The sequence below is a fragment of the Leptosomus discolor genome, chromosome 2 (genome assembly GCF_034619465.1).
Source record: "Leptosomus discolor isolate bLepDis1 chromosome 2, bLepDis1.hap2, whole genome shotgun sequence".
In the NCBI taxonomy this organism is placed as follows: domain Eukaryota; kingdom Metazoa; phylum Chordata; class Aves; order Leptosomiformes; family Leptosomidae; genus Leptosomus; species Leptosomus discolor.
The window spans coordinates 56,659,701-56,677,043 of NC_141392.1; the positions used below are offsets into that span (position 1 = coordinate 56,659,701).

At 36.8% G+C, this 17,343-nt stretch overlaps 1 protein-coding gene across 1 annotated transcript in view; it reads left to right on the top strand.

Annotated features, from left to right (window-relative positions):
- ESR1 (estrogen receptor 1) overlaps positions 1-17,343 on the top strand; it is a 112,286-nt gene that overhangs the window by 40,399 nt on the left and 54,544 nt on the right. Inside the window, 1 exon segment of the mRNA XM_086461105.1 lies at positions 4,220-4,336. Within this exon segment, the coding sequence (XP_086317231.1) occupies positions 4,220-4,336 (117 nt within the window).

Sequence of the window (17,343 nt, forward strand, 5' to 3'; positions counted from 1 at the left end):
ACATGTCTCATGCAGACAGATAAAGAATAGTTTAAGAAATTTGTGTGACATGAGGACTGAAAAGAAAAGAATAATTAAAAGGAAAAGCATGTAATAGAAAAAGCATGTAATAGGAAAATTATAATAATTATTACTGACTTGCTTTGAAATGTACATGGTGTCAATTCAACTACATTGGTTTAGGTCTCATACAAAATAAACCTGACAAAAGTGTTCCTTTATTGGTTTTGTAGAATTGTCATTAAGAATAGTTAAGCTGTCATGCCGACATGTTGTTTTCTTTACTTCATTATTTGTGTACATTTATATTGCTTAAACTAATCATTCCCTTAGGCTAATCTTGATGATTATTGGAATATAATATGGCAACTGTTTACGCATTTAATTTTTTTTTTTTCTGTGTTACTTTAATTATGTTAATACAACCGCCATTTTCATCCTTGCTGGTCAAGGACAAAATGAACTCACCTCTTCAAAGCTGCAATTCAGTGAAACACTCAGGCATGTACTTAACTTTAACCATATATACTGAGCTGGGACTATTTTCTTGAAGTATACAGATGCTTAAATGTTCTGCTGAATGTAGTAACAACATTAAAGAAATACAGAGTGCTCTGCTGATTGAAGCACTCACAGGTAGATCGTCCACTCACTGTGGTGATTGCATACACCACAAGCTACCTTGAGAACCCTTAAATGAATAGTGATGTGTCTCTGAACATAAATACTAGCCACTGACTCATGGTGACAAGAGAAAGTCAGACTGCATGTGCAGTAAGAAAAAAGATCTAATTATCACAAGATGGGTTAAAATAAACACAAAATAATCCTAATTTCAGCCATTATCTTCTTGTTGACACTGTGTTTCCTCATCCTCCCGCCCTCCACTGTTGGTCGTTATCATACAGATTGTCACATTCAAAATTAGTGTTTTGAGAAAAAAGCCAGATCCTTGCACCCTGTTCAGGAAAGACCTTAGCATATAATAAAGCACTATAAAAATACTTAATGTTATTTTTACTGTTTTAAAATGTACAGTGTGTGAGATATCATAAGAAAAACAGACCACCCCCCCTCAAGCTCCTCCAATATCTCCCTTAAACCCTTCCTTCATAGCTCATGACAGTCTAAATCATAGATACAGGAGAATGAAAAGTAGAGGTTCTACCCAATTGAACTCACTGCCTTTAATTTTGTTCAGGTTGTCTAACAATTCATTTTTAAAAGAACATGATAAGACCACAGAGTCTAAGCAGCATCAGTGATCACTGAAGAAATTTCTTCCTCTCGATATTCCAGGGACACCAACTACCCAAACGGCCCAATTACCCTTTCTTCTAGAATGTGTGGCTCTTTGGATACCATGAAAATTAAGTGCAGGGCAGCTGGGCATCTGTTGATGTGTCCTACTTTCATTTCATACAATTCCCATCAGTGAGAAAACCCTTCCAGTAAGTCAGATTGTTCAGAATCAACTTTGCTGAGAGATAAAATTTAAGGATACAATAAAAGGTAGAATAGTTAAAAGACAATTCACTTTACAGCTGAGTTATTGAGTTATACTATTTCACTTTAAAATAAAGCTTGTCTTTGCATGTTACTTGTTCCTTAATTGTGTTGCTCTACCTTTTCCCTTCCATGCCACCCCAAGCTAGACCGCCCCAGTCTGTGTCTGTGCCTTGCAAAGGCAACTTCTTCCCTCACTTCCTGTGACTGAATACTTGAAATCAGATGGTACTGTGGAGAAGCAGGAAAGGTTCCTGCCTTCCTTCTTCCCTTTGTTTCTTTCTTCTTCCCTGATTAATTTGATAACCACTTCTACTGTATACTCTTATTATCAAACATTGTCTTGTTTGCTCACATATTTTCCAGTCTTCTGAAGGCACGTTGCTAAACTAAGCCAAAAATTATGAGAAATATTAAATATATTATCTTCTTCCTAGATTTACAGCAAATATGAAGTCTAAACAATGACATTACTATGGCAATCATAATCTGAAGATGTATGACCCTCACATGCAGATCTTTCTTTTTTTTTACATTCAAAATTTTGCAGGATTTATTCTGTGCAGTTTGTCAAGCATTTTGAAAGAAGAGTGGGTTGTCTAAGGTGCAGGTCATGTGCGTGAAAACAGATTAATTATGCTAACTTTTAAAGAGTATATTTAAGATAAAACTTTTCAATGTAAAAATATTATAATATGAATCATGGCCATTTCAGTAGGGACTGTAGCAGTATCACAAATAGGAGTATTTTGTGTACTGTCCTACAAACCAAATACCTATTCCCAAATGCTTGCAGTTTGCATAAGAAAATCTAGGTTTAGAGCAAAAGAAAAAGTTATCACCTTCACAAGCACTGTGAAAAAGGATGGCTGCCCTGCTGATATTGATTCCACTTGATTTTTGATTTTTGCATACTGTCACTTTCTTTTGAGTTGCACCTTATGAGCACCAACCAGCCTCGAAAAAGTGGCAAACGTGTTCAACTTTGACCTAAGTGGGAACACTTATTTGCCTATTTTATAGACAGCTAAATTATTTGCTGATTTCAGAGCCTGTGCTTGTTCCCCTTGTGAATTTATCTTTTAACTTCACTAGGAAGAAGATCAGATACTCTGTCAAAGTCTTTCTTTGTTTTTAAATAGAGTAACTAAAGTTTTACATCTTTCTTTCACATTATTTCAGAGCTTGATTCATAAAATGAGGCTGTCAACTGAGATCAGTCTTTTGCTGCTGTTTAATGTGACCTATAAAAGTGCATTTTCTTAAAAACATGGCTTTCCCTTTTTGCTCCTTTTCCTTGTAGATATTGCATTTTTATATGGTTGAGGCTGTTTTCTTTCTGACTCATTTTTTTTTTTCCTTACATGTGAAATATTTTGAATCCGATATAGAACATTCTGTGTCCTACCAGAGGAACTGAAAATTAAAATGGTCTTTCATGCTGAGGTTGAGGTAGTATTTCTGTTCTACCTTTTTACCTCAGTCCTGGAGCAAAGCCTGTGGGTTCAGATTTTTCCAGTATTATACTGTTCTGTCAAGTAGAGCTAAAAAATAATTCTGTCTATTTGAGACAGCTGTGTAGTCAGCTGTCACCATGTTAAGAAGTTTACAGTTTGCTTATTTTGATTGGATCCCAGTTATGTAGCATTAGAGAGCAGATGTTCCTGGTGTAATCTGATAGTAATTTTTACTCTATTTTCTAATTTCTAGTCAAGGATAGATGATTTGATGAGACCAAGGCCCCTGTCAGTCCTCCACCCTACTCTACCTCAAGCTGATCCCTTGACCTGAAAGAAAGAACAAACAGTTCTGCAGTAAAATTGTTTCATTGTGTGCTGTACCTTAGTTGTCTTTAGATGAATGCAGAGCATCAAGAAAAAATAATTTTGGATAGCCATTTTTGTCCTTGCTAAACTTTGTCTATAGTTGGAAAAGTTGTAGCAGGTTTAAGCACACATTTTTTAAAAGAAAATTGGAATAGAGACTTGTTGGCAGCAATAAATTATGTTACATTGAAAATGTTTGTAGTGAGAATTGAGATAGATGTAAAGGGTAACAAATGAGGAAGTGGAGCCATGAAGGAAAATGTACCAGTACCAAACTTTGTTGCAGCATATGGTAATTTAAGAATTTGTCAGGACAAATAGGTTCTTGCATATATCAGTAGACATGCAATTGTAATTAGAGAGTGATTTATCCCTGAGATACAATTAACTAATGGTTGATGCTTCTATTTTATGTTGTTGCTGTCTGTTTTTTAGCTGCCACAGATTGTGCTAGGAACCAGAAAATGTTCTGTGCATAGGCCTTTTTAATTCTGTAAACCTCTAACCATTTTGTGCAGTCTATTGGTTAAACATCAACATAGGCACATGGGCCAGATGGCATTATATTTCTCAGGCGAAGAGCAAGGAAGTCAAAGGACTTGTTCATATTAATCTATCCTCTTTTGTGACTGCTTTAATGTTCATTATTTTAATTATTGTACAGAAGTTGTAATTTGTTTTTTAATAGTGCTTTTAAAGAACTTGTGAATAAATGTAGTTTCACTGTTCGTATCAATACTTTCATGATAGATTATGATGGTAACCCTAACTTCTTCCCAAGATGTTAGATGCTGTACTAAATACTCAGTGAAATATAAGAGAGTATTATAGGCAGTTTTGGTTTTGTCTGTGTATAACTGTGTCCTACTTTCCCTCTGCTCTTACAGGGCACAATGACTACATGTGTCCTGCTACTAACCAGTGCACCATCGACAAGAACAGAAGAAAGAGTTGCCAGGCGTGTCGACTAAGAAAATGTTATGAAGTGGGAATGATGAAAGGTGGTATGTACACAGCAATCAACAACTCCTCAGCATTGGTGTCTGCCTTCCTATCTTTTAGCCTCATTGGACAGCTCATATGGTTCCTAAAGCAGGAAGCAACTCATTTTATTGAGTGGAAGTGTATTACATCAAAGAGCTGTTAAATAAAAAATAAACGCCTCACGAAATCAACATTATTATTCTTGTCCAAATTTGCATCAAAATTAATAGGAATATGGACTTTGATAGAGTTAGGATTCTTGTGTTAATATTTTTAGTTCATTATTTTTTTTGTCTCTTGTGGTAGACTCCAGATCATGATGAATGAAACTTAACCTAAGATTTTGTAGCATTTTGCAGTTCAGTGTGAAACACACTGGTAGTTTCACACGAGTCCATATTCATTGAAATAAATTCCTGAATATGTAATAATTGTTCCGTGAATTCTGGAAGGAAAAGTCAATTCTTCTATTCCAGTATGGTATGCATATTTTATATGTGAATTAATTTCACCCAATAATATTAAACGCTTGCTCATTTTATGAAAACTGAGATAAATGCCGCTATCTTGGAACATACTTGTGTAATAATAATGTCAGAGAAGCAGAATCAGACAGTGAATGGTTAGGCTTAAGTGGTATACCACTAAATTACTTTATTTATATACACAGTGTTTAAATTTTGCAGGCAAAATTAGAAATACATGACAATTCTGAACAATTGCTACCGTATAGATATAACTCTTAGACATAAGAGTTCTTTTATAACATATTTTTGGATCGATTATGATACCTGCCTTTCTTTTCTACGTTACAGTACTTTATGTTTGTCAAAAGCAGATAGAAGTTAGCTATTTTTAATCCTTATGAAAAAGCCAAGCTCCTAAAATTTAAGAATATTTTAAAACAGGAAATCATAAAGTTTCATATTCATGCCAAAGAATAAAAACTTATAGCCTACTAAATATTTCAGATTGCTTTTATTAATGAAGAGTGATCACTAGCTTTACTGAAACCTATTTCTACAGGAAAATTTAGCAAACTAGTAAATGCTCAGAAGAGAAAGGATTAGAACCCATGTCTTACATTTGAAAGAAGCTAATTGTTAAATTACAGATTGGTTCTTGCTTTCTCTGGCACACCTAACGCTTACTTATTTCACAAAAAATCTGTGGCAAGAGAGAGTAGCAGCTCATCATGTTTATCCTTCCCACAACAAAAGGATTGTTACTAAGTCCAGTCTGTGCAGTCACAGTGGGCCAAATCTGAGAATCCTGGAAGAAAGAGTAAAGGAAAACTAGTCCGTTGTTGCTGCGCTTTGAGGCTGAATCTACATTTTTCTCAAGGGTTAGGCAAGAGCTGAGACTGATTTTATTAATCACAGTTTCGGGATGCAAGCACGGGGAAGGTGTCAAATCTCTTTTTAGTTCTAATGCTTAAGAGAGCAGCTGATTTTTTTCATAAGATTTTGTTTATGGATCCAGAGGGTTTTTTTGTTTCTGTCTTAACATCCTGGTGTAAAGAATTCAAATTAAAATGTATATGTTTAATGTCACAGCTATGCTCTGGAGAAGTTAAAGTTTCAGATAAGGCAAACCAGAATCAGAAAATCCCATACATAAATTTGCCGTGCAGCTTTAGCTTTGACCCTTGTATATACGGCAGATCATAGTTAAAATATATCATTATGTTTTAATTTGACTATATTACATCTTTTGTTTGGCAAATTTCCATCCATTTATACTCATATGTATTTAATTAATGATCCACTGTACCGGTTTGATGTTTTTCATATGTCTTCTCCAAGATACATGTTGTAAAAGATTTTTCACTGTTCCATACCTAATTGTTTCAATCACATAAAAATTGGACTAAATTCTCAACTAGCATTCTGTAGATTAAAGAAGTCCAAAAAAAGACTGCAATTTTGTCCAAATTTTCTTTCTAATATAGATGTTCAGGTATTTTTATTTCATAGAGTGGCCCCCACTTGAGTAAAGTCCTGTGGATTTCATCCTTTACTTTTACAATGCTGTAAGATTTCTACAGTCCCTACAGCAATTGGCAGTTCAAAAATAGTTGGTTTTGTGGTTTTGTTTTGGTTTTGTTTGTAAACTAAGCTTACCATTTACAAACAAGGAGATCAAGTGTATAAATTCTGCTTCTCCTATAGGACCCTTAATAACATACAGAAGTCCATCACTGGTTCATAGAGAGGAGTTTAAGACTATTTTTTTTATGAAGTCTAAGAAAAATCCATGAGATTCCTCAGTTACAGGTTATAAATCTAGCATGCTGGCAGATGAAGTATTAAAGAAAGGCGAAGTTACACAGAATCACAGAAACACAGACTGTTAGGGGTTGGAAAGGACCTCGAAAGATCACCCAGTCCAACCCCCCTGCCAGAGCAGGACCACCTAGAGTAGGTCACACAGGAACGCATCCAGGTGGGTTTTGAATGTCTCCAGAGAAGGAGACTCCACAACCTCTCTGGGCAGCCTGTTCCAGTGCTCTGTCACCCTCACAGTGAAAAAGTTTTTCCTTATGTTAACGTGGAATCTAAGTTAATGTAGTAATGAAGTAGAGCATTCAAAGTTCTGCTGGAGTCATTACTGAACTCATATTGTCCATGTAGCTGTTAGAGAAAGAAATCCCTTTCTTTAGGCAGTACTTGTTAATTGTCACACCTCTCAGATGAAGATAAAGGTTAAGTGAATATTCCTGGTATGTCATCTGGTTAACTTTTAAAGTTTTAAACTTTTAAATGTTTTCAAATATTTTTCGTTGTTTTTTTGTTTTGTCTGAGGAAATCTTGTAGGCTTTTCTGTTTTAATAGATCTGTAATAACACCTTTCTTCAACATACGTGAATCACGTAGTGCTGTGGGTGACTAAAGGTCCACATTTTTCTCTAATAATTCATAGTTCTCTTGATTGAATACTTTAATTTAAATAATCTCTTGTTCATGTTTGAAGGATTTGCATTGTTTGAAAGGCACTAATGCTATCATACATTTGAAAAATATTCAGTTGTGTCATATCTCACTTCTGTATCTATCTCCACAGTTGGCTTATGGTGATATACTTTTTAGACATAGTGGAAAACAGCTGTAATCCTCCTTTTCCCTGAATGTAATCTCAATTTTCCTTCTGCAGTGAACTAGCTAAGGTTTCTTAACGAATTGTGAAAGTGGCTACTTGTGACTTTTATCTATCATTTAATTTCTGAGCAACAGCTGAAATTAATTATTGAGCTTCAGTAAATATGGGGGAATAATTATAAAATCTTGATTAAATGTCTCTGGTTAATTTTGAATGTAGGTTACAAGCTGTAGTTTCTGAGGTTCTTCTCATAGAAAGTCAACACAGCATTAAAAATTTCATATATATTATTTTTAATAGAGGGGACACAACTGAAATACGTTTTGGGGGCTTCATTCAGAAAAAATGCAGACTTCAAGTGGCTCTTGAGCTGTGCTGTGGGAACATTTATTTATGATTTTCTGAGGAAATTTTATCATTTTTTTCATCCCACTATTCTTTCATCTTTTAAAAACTTCTTTTAGTACTCCAGAGTTATTTTCTGTCTCCCCTCTTATGTTTGCAAGTGTTTCCTTCTACATCTGTTACTGTGCTTCTTTGAGAGACAATTAGACTGCCAGAATCTCTGCTGATGTAGTCAGCATCTGAGGCAGAATTTACAGCTGTTACATTTTGTCCAAATGCTTTCCCCTCTCTTTCCGAATAAGACAGAAGGACCTTAAAATTATGTTGTTATTTAGTTTGTGCATCCCTGTTTGTATGTGAGGATAAAGCAGTCACATGGAATAAGCTCCTTGTCATGTCCCTCTTTCTTCTGGTTGGGTAGCAGGGAAAAGTAGCCTTGTTTTTGTTTATGATCCACTGATGTTTTCTTGAAGATTGTTTCTATTCTAGTCTGGAAAAGTATATTCTGAACTTACGATTTCACGTGATAGGGGGTTCCAGCTTCCAAATAGAGTTTTTACAGCAGTTGCAATCCTGAAGCTCCAGCCATACATATGGTCCAGGTGACCTCTGCTCCAATTCAGACCTAGTTTTCCACTTCTTCATTGTTTTAATGGCTTTTTGATGACTTGGCTCTGAAGGACCTCATTCTCTGAAATCAAAAGGACCTTATTTTTCTTGTTATTTATTAATTAAGTATTTTTATAGTGTGGTAAATGAACAGGGATTTCTAGTTATTAGCATGCTACACTCTTCCCCTCCTTTCATGTGTGACTAGGCAGATTTAACATCAAGTGTTCTGTGGGACCAGAGCAACAGAGTGCTAGGGGAATCGGTGGCTATGGCAAAAATTTGCTGTAATGTTAAATGCTAGATCCTTAGTGAACAGTCCATTTTTAGCTGCCCTGAGACCTACGTAATGCTGTTAACTATCAAATGCCAACGGCTTCCCAACCTCAAGTTGTATGAAATGTGGTAATCAATCAAGGATTTGAGTGCTTATGTGCTAGCTCCAGATGGGTATCATGTATACAACCAGGTGTATTTACTGGCATTGAACAGACTGAAATTTCATGTTGTAGAGAGAAGATTCTGAGTTCTCTTTCTTCTGATAATGAAATTACAGCTCTTTGAAGCCTACATCCTTCAGTGGTGCCCTTGCAAAGTATTTGAGAACCCTTCAGAGAATACTGCAGTACAGCCCAGGGAATGAAAGTCTGTGTTTGCCACAGCAGTGTGCAATAATCACATGCCAGGTGCCTGTAGAAATGTTAATTAAATTCTAGAGACTGGAAGTTTTCAGTTTTTCTCACACTCTCCAGAGATAGTTACCCACCTGTAACCACATGGAAACTCAGTCTGGTTCGGTGTGACAATGTTATCGAAGTTTAAAATGAATTTTTACAGGAGAAAAAAAAAAAGGCAAATTTGCTGTCCTCTCAGAGAAGAACCTTGCTCATTTTTGTCTTTAAATGGATAGAGCTATGCTTCTTTGCTGAATGCTGTGTTTGTTCATGCTAAAAGACTAGAGAGTTACTAAAATAATTCTCAAAAGCAGAGGTAAATCGATGTCTGATGCAACCACGGAAGGGCTCCAGATTTTCTAGTTTTCTATGTAATTATCTTTTAATGAAATATTATATTAAAAATAGAAATTAGTGAATGAAGGAAAATGGATTAGCAATGTGAAGCTATTTTAGTTTGTCTGAGAACTTTTATAGTATTTATTAGACATTCTGTTCTGTACTCAGCCAAATAACTCTGTAGGTGGGGCCTGAAAAATGTATGAAGAAATGTACATTTTTTAGATGCAGTTGATGGGCTGAAAGCATGTACTCAAGCAGCATTTGAAGCAAAGTTTTGTGGTTTAAAACAGCCTTCTGGAAAAGAAGATGGAATTGAAACCAGACTTTTTAGTGAAATGTTTCTTTTTCCTCTTTGTACACATGCAAAGCGGATTGTTGCCATTGAATTGTCACAAAATATAATATTCCACTCTTCTGCCTCCAAAATAAGAGAAACCATTGCTGTGAACACTTTTGCCAAAACTACTTTGTCTTCCTATTCCACTTCACAGAATGATCTAGGCTAGAAGGAACTGAGGGTCTCTTGTTGGGTCACCTGCTCAAAGCACGTTCAACATTGAAGTTAGACAAGGTTGTTTAGGACCTTTTACAGTGAGGTGGAAATGGGACAACCTGTCTTATGCTTATTTATATGCTATAGCCAATTATGTAAAAAAGAATTGTTACAGTGCAGAATTTGTGATGTTTTACTCTTCAACACTTGTTTGAGATTGTAAAGCTAATTATATATGTATATTTGTTTACATTTGCCTTTTGGCTTTTATATACTTAAAAATTCCTAACCAGGAATTCTTTTAGTTGTGATATTACTTGAGAATAGGTACAGCAATGAGACAGTCCGCATTTAAATTGCTGATTAATTTTAAATGAAGTCTAGGATCCATGCTGTGCCTCCACCTCTGTCTGCCACTTGTTCATACTACAGGTACCTCAGGGTGTCACTGTGCATTCACTGGTTTTAAGCAAGCCTTTGGAGTTCAGAACAGCTGGTGTCTTCTCCTGGCTGAGCTTGAGAAATTCCTACAGTACTAGAGCTTCAGGTTCTTCCCTTTGTTAGGCATTTATAGTTCAAGTCTAACACTATCAGTCCTGATATATCAGATCATATAACTTCAATACCCTAATAAATTTATCTAATTTCTAAAATGTAGCAGTTACAATTTCTCACTGTCTTTGAGAATTGTACTAATGGACTCATACTCCTAAAACTACTTTGGTTTGTATGACCTGTAGGTGCTTATTTGTGACTGAAATGTCTATGCCTTCACTGTAACTATTGCCTAGAAATGGGTCTGTTGCCATACTTACTGTGGCCAAAACTTAGTATGATTTGTGCAAGAGTGTCAGCACTGAGAGGGATTCAGTCAAATTATGGATTAATTGAACATCTCTTGCTTCTCTTCTACATGTCCTCTGATGCTCTTTAAAACATGTGCTATGAATGCCAAAGATTGAATGCCAAAATATAGATTAGGAAGAATTACATCTTGCACCTTCGTTTTTTGTCATCAGGTCTTTAAAAACTTTACATGGAAGACCAGCTTTATGGCCTGCACTGTAGCTGATAGGAATACTGGGGCACTGTGATATATAATGTGACTTGATCACTGAGCAAACTGGTGGCAGAACTGGGAGTTGAACCATAGTATCTGAATGCAAGCCCTGAGCACCTCTTCCCCCCCCACTGTGGCTTCTCTCTCCCTCTCTCTGTCTTTTAACAGAAGGTAGTCCTGTTTCTAGAGGAGAAAAAAGACTCAGCTTGGAAAAGGATGAGAGACATTTTTTGAAAAAAAATCCACCCCATAAACAGACGTACAGCATTCATCAACCATTCAGGAGCAGAAAAAATTGTAACATCCAGGTGCACAGACCAAACTCAAATCTGTTATTATTCATACTACTGAGTGTCTAGACATCCTTGTCAGAAACCAGGCTGTTAAGCACTGTCACTTGAGGCAGGCCTGTTCAAGATTAGACATTAAATTCTAATTAATTTTTTTAGATTTCAGACAATGTTTCTCATTTAAAATAATTATCAACCCACCTGATTTTCAGCACAATTTAAATTTCTGTTTGATTTTCTAAAAGAGAAATGGATATGAAATAAAGGAGATGATTGTCTGAATCATATTCAAAAGAAGTAATTTATTAAGCCTATAAAATTTGAATTTGGAAAGTGGTGTTACTTTCCTATGACCAAATTATTTATGTAGAGAGAACACAGCAGAAAAGCTCTCTAAATCTCAAAGCTCTCAAAATCACCTTGGAAGGATCATTATGCCAAGATACATTACAACATTAGGATCTACATTGCAGCCATAGCTTCAGCAATATCCATCTGCTATAAATCTATCAAGAATGTAATTATATTCCTGACCTCTACTTGTGTACAGCAGCTACAATGAACTTATGTTTGAGAGGAAGATGTAGGATTTTATTCTATTTCCGATAATGCATTAAAAAACTATTGAATTCAGTGGAGGTGTGCCTAATGAGGTGAAGTCTAATGAGGTGAGGTCTAATCCATCTGCAAAGCAAAACTCTTGTAAGAGGTCATGAGGAGACAGCTACCTTGCTTACATCTACCTTTTAGACTCTAAAGTTAGTTGTGCTTAGATGACACTCAGGTTTGTGCCTGTAAAGGAACTGTTGGCTTGTTCACACTGTCTTCCTTTTGCAATCAACTTACTTTTGCCAACGGCAGCAATGACACCAAAGTGAGTCTGGATTGAGTCCCAGATTTCTTCTCCAGCAGTTTAGTAAATCTCTCCTGTATTAGGACATTTGAGAGCAGCTTTTGACTTCTAGCCTCTTCAAACCTCTTGGTTTTCTAGCCTCTTCAAACCTTACTTTTGTTTTAGAAACATTCCCCTACTCCCCATATAAAGGGTTTCTGGCACAGAAAAATTTGGTTTCTTCCTTTGTGAACACCGGTGTAAAGGATTCATGTGGCTTCTTGGCCATGGCCTGTTTGTTCTGCATGCTCCTTTAATACTCTGACCATCAGCTGGGCTATAGACTCTAGCTTTCTGAAGGATGCCTTCTTATTTATAATCTCTTTTACTTAACACATACATTTAGTCTTTTATTCTCAAGACTTTTTTTTTTTTTTTTTTTTAATAAGCCCCAGATATTCCTTCTCTCTGGAAATTTTCAACATAATCCTGACAAGGCAGACCAGTCTTGAAGAGTAATAAAATTGTTTAGAAGAGGAGGTGTTTCCAAGCACTTTTGAAATAACTTCTTTGACAAGCTGACAATATTGTAAGTTGTTAATGTTTCAAGGCTGTGCTTGTATATAGAAGTGTCAAATGTTTCTTATCATCTGAGATCTGCTGACGAGGAGCAGAACTGTGGATGAAGAGCCTCAGGTTCAAAGGTTGTTCCAGACTGGGACGTCAGCTGGTAAACCATTTACCAATCACTGTTTGCAAAAGCAAACATAGATCCATGTTTTTGTTGTCCTCTAAGAAAAAAACCCACAAAAGTCATTCCTTTTCCTTCCTGACATGATTTTTTTTTTTTCCTCTCAGAGTCTGGCCACAAATTGTTGATTGCTTCAGGGGGTTTCAGCATGGTTCCCATGCCATCCTCACACTCGCTGTCCCCACTCCAACTTTTTTCCTCAAATTTATTTATGAGACAAATGTCTTAATTTTGTAATCCCATTTAACCTAGGTGTTTCAGTCTTTTCCAGAGCATAAGTTTGTCCTTTCACATAATGTTTCTACCAGCCCTGTTATGAACTTGTTCCTCCTAGGAGCTGCAGCAGCTGTGTTGCTGGAGTGGAAATGAGGCAGTAAAAGGAAAAGTCTGCATTACCAGGAAGCCACAAATAAGGAAGAAAATCTTCAAAGCTAAAAACTCATTTCTGAGCAAACAGTTTTTAAGCAGGAGCTTCTTCCCTGGATTAAAAGTTATATATTTTGCAAAATAATTCCAGTAAGACACAAAACAATACTGATACAAATGAGAAGCTACTGCTTATATGCTTGCTGCCTAGAAATTGAGCTCTGGTTCCCCAGTTCTGGCACTTAGCTCCCCTTTATGTTTTGACTTGTCAAGTTTCCAAATCTACTGTTTCCACCAGTTTAAATCCTTGAAATGCCATCTGAATGTCTGTCAAGTATAAAGTGGAGGTTAATTTGTAGAGCACTGACTATGACAAGGATTCGCAGTGCTGCCCGTATACCATCAACGGTACAGCACAAAGTTACGTGTCAATGACTTTTGAGCAGTAATTGCATTCTTGTGCCCATGGCTGGGGCAGTGACTGATGCCGTTATCACCACCTGAGTGAACTAAGTGTGGGAACTGAAGGATGGCTAGACATTGGTAGTAATGGAAAGATAGTGTACAGTAGTGAAACATTTTCAACACCGTTTATGGGGTTTCTAAGCAGTTAGGGAACAAAAAAGCCAGATATTGTGAAAGAGATTATTTTGTCCATGATTTGAAATAGTCTGAGTAATCAATATTTAGTCCAGAGGCATGCTGCTTCTCTGATTGTACTTTGTCGAAAAGGGAGTCCAGGATTTAACAATTCATGGGTTTGTTATTTTGCTGGACTTCTCTAAATCTGTAATCTTCTGGTAACCTAAATAGAGAATCAAAAATGCAGTTGGAATGAATGTAAGTTTTCCTTGCAGCAGTAGAAAAGTACTGTGCCGTTACTCAAATTATGACTCTATGTAAATACCAACATTAAAACAGTTTCTGTTATTTTGTTAAAAAGCCTTTTTATTGTTGCTGAATCACAGTGTAGAAGCCGGAGTACGTCTACTGACATCCCAGTTGATTGCATGCATCAGGGCTAGCACATGCTAGAGAAAGAAAAGTTTTGTGTGCCTAAAGTTTTAGATTGAAATGTTTGTTAAGTAATATGCCCATAGCAATGTGAGATGGGTAAGGTTTACTAACGGTGATTGAGGTGTCACTTTTAATTTTCTTGCTTGCTCACTGTGTAATTTTAAGTCTTTGTACATCAATTTTAATGTTTTGTGTTTTTGAGAAGTTAAAACAACTATGAATAAAAGACCCCTGAGATCTTCAGGTGAAAGTTATTAAAATGTGTTCTAATAACAGAGTACCTGAGAACTCACTCCTCTATCACGGCTACAAACTATGACCAGTTACATTTTTTTGTACTCATGTGATGTTTATGATGATATATATTATGACAATCACAGAAACTACGAAAAGCAGAATTTTACTGTAGATCAATGACAAATGATACAAATTTTACTGTAGATCATATGAAAAAAAAAGCTCCAAATAAACAATATACCCCTAATCTGTGTTTCTATAAAGAGAGACAAGTGGCTAGTTCTTTCTGTCAAGGCATTGCCTGTCAAAGGAGGTAAAGATTAGAAAGTTATACATTTAATGACACAAACTGGGAGGAGTGGCTGACACATCAGAAGGCTGTGCTGCCATTCTGCAAGACCTGGACAGGCCAAAAAGCTGAGCGGGGAGAATGAAATACAACAAGGGCAAGTGTAGAGTCTTGTATCTGGGAAAGAACAACCCCATGTACCAGTGTAGGTTGGGCACTGACCTGTTAGAGAGTAGCGTAGGGGAAAGGGACCTGAGGGTCCTGGTGGACAGCAGGATAACCATGAGCCTGCAATGTGCCCTCGTGGCCAAGAAGGCCAATGGCATCCTGGGGTGTGTTAGAAGGGGTGGCGTCAGTATGTCGAGAGAGGTTCTTCTCCCCCTCTACTCTGCCCTGGTGAGACCCCATCTGGAATGTTGTGTCCCGTTCTGGGCCCCTCAGTTCAAGGACAGGGAACTTCTTGAGAGAGTCCAGTGCAGAGCCACAAAGATGGTTAAGGAGGTGGAACATCTCCCCTACTATGTAAGGCTGAGGGAGCTGGGTGTCTTCAGCTTGGAGAAGAGGAGACTGAGGGGTGACCTCATCAACGTTTGTAAATATGTAAAGGGCGAGTGTCAGGAGGATGGAGCCGGGCTCTTCTCGGTGATGGCCAATGACAGGACAAGGGGCAATGGGTGCAAGCTGGAGCATGGGAGGTTCCACCTTAACGTGAGGAAAAACTTTTTCACTGTGAGGGTGCCAGAGCACTGGAACAGGCTGCCCAGAGAGGTTGTGGGGTCTCCTTCTCTGGAGACATTCAAAACCCACCTGGACACGTTCCTGTGTGATCTACTCTAGGTGGTCCTGCTTTGGCAGGGAGGTTGGACTAGATGATCTTTCGAGGTCCCTTCCAACCCCTAACATTCTGTGATTCTGTAATACTTTAAAATCTGTAGTGCAGTATGAACTCAGCAAGTACAAAGAAAGGATGCAGTTAAATCTTTTGGAGGGAAAAGACACATGGATATATTGACTGTTATGTTTTAAAGTAAGTATTTTATGAAGATAGACTTATTTGTTTCAGTCATTGCATAGAAAGAAAAGATAATACGATGTCCTTCTCCTTAGACAAGAAAGATACACCAGAAAAGATAACAGTAATTAACCTGAATGGAGTACATCACTTCTGCAGGTGTATAAAGTGACAAAAGATTATTCAGGCAGCAATTAGTATTACTTCCCAATCCAGTAATTACGTCCTGGTTATTAAATATATCTTAGAAGCAGTAATTAATCCCATTCCCCTATGATGGGGGATGTAAAATAAAATAGTTATGTCCTCTCCGAAACTAGAACAGTGTTGCAGGAGACTTGTGTGTGTCACGCAATCACAGCCACAATTAAATCAATGGAAAATCAGTTTCTGCGTATGACATGTGCAGTCATGATGTATATTAATGGTTGATTAAAGTTGCAAAGTGAAATTCTCGAATGTTAGAAAATACAGAAATTGTCAGTGTGACCTATATTGAGCCACCTTTTCTGAGGTGGTCCAGGAGGTCACAGATCATGGAGAGTTTGTGTTCATGAGGCTGGGCTCCACAGGTAAAGTGCTTGTAGCCTTCTCAATGATGGATGACTGCTGATACAGATAGTCAAAAAATGATTTGCGGAAAAATCTGTATACTAAAGAGGTAGAGGACTAAACTCTTGTAGAATTTTGGGGTAGGTTTCATTCCAAAAATAATGGGGAATGTTTTTGGTTTTTTTTTTCCTGCATTTGCAGGCAAACAAGATAAGGTTAATCATACAATTCACCTGTGAGTTTTAACCTTCAAAGAAAGGTACTACTTTTAGAAAATAATATTATTGTAGTTTTTGCTTGCAGCTGTTGGAAAGCTGTTCAGAACTCCTGCAAAACTGAAATGGAGCATGAAGAGATGGGTTAATAAATAGGCTGCAAGTGAATAGACTTTAAACTGACAGGCAGATGCAGTTTCCATGTTAATATCTGCCCCTCATGTGAACAAGCAGAGTGAATGTTGTGCATCTGGGGAAAAGAGAAGATGAAGGTCTTTCACATTTTTCGTATTGTGTTAACGAAAATAGCACAGTAAGTTTTCCAGGTAGCAGGTGGGTGTTCCAAAGAAGACAGAAGAGCAATAGCTGTTGTGTTTAGAATATCCAGAAGAGTGAACAATAGGAACGACATAAAAATATCTTCACTGTTTCAGTTTTATCAAATAACCAGGGTTTTTTCAGTCTTAGTGCCAATAAAAGTTTATTCCGTTTTATCAAACCTGTTCGCATTTATTGCGAACAATAAGCATTCTGTACTTGACAAATTTTCCTACAAAATTTCTAATAATAAAGAAGTTGAAGAATATTGTATAAAGCAGTTCATAGGAAATATATTTAAGTAGAACAGGATTTGAAATTGCATGTATATGTTTAAATCTAAATTGCGGAATTCTGTGGTTGACACAGGGCAAAGCAAATTATATTCTATTTGTTCTCTTCCTCTTCTTCCTGTAAATATTATTGAATATTTCACATAATACTGAAAATACAGATGTGGAGTTTTGTTCTTAGCAGTAGGTAAGAAGAAGCTGGCAGCTGGATGGCTGAGATTCAATATTCATCC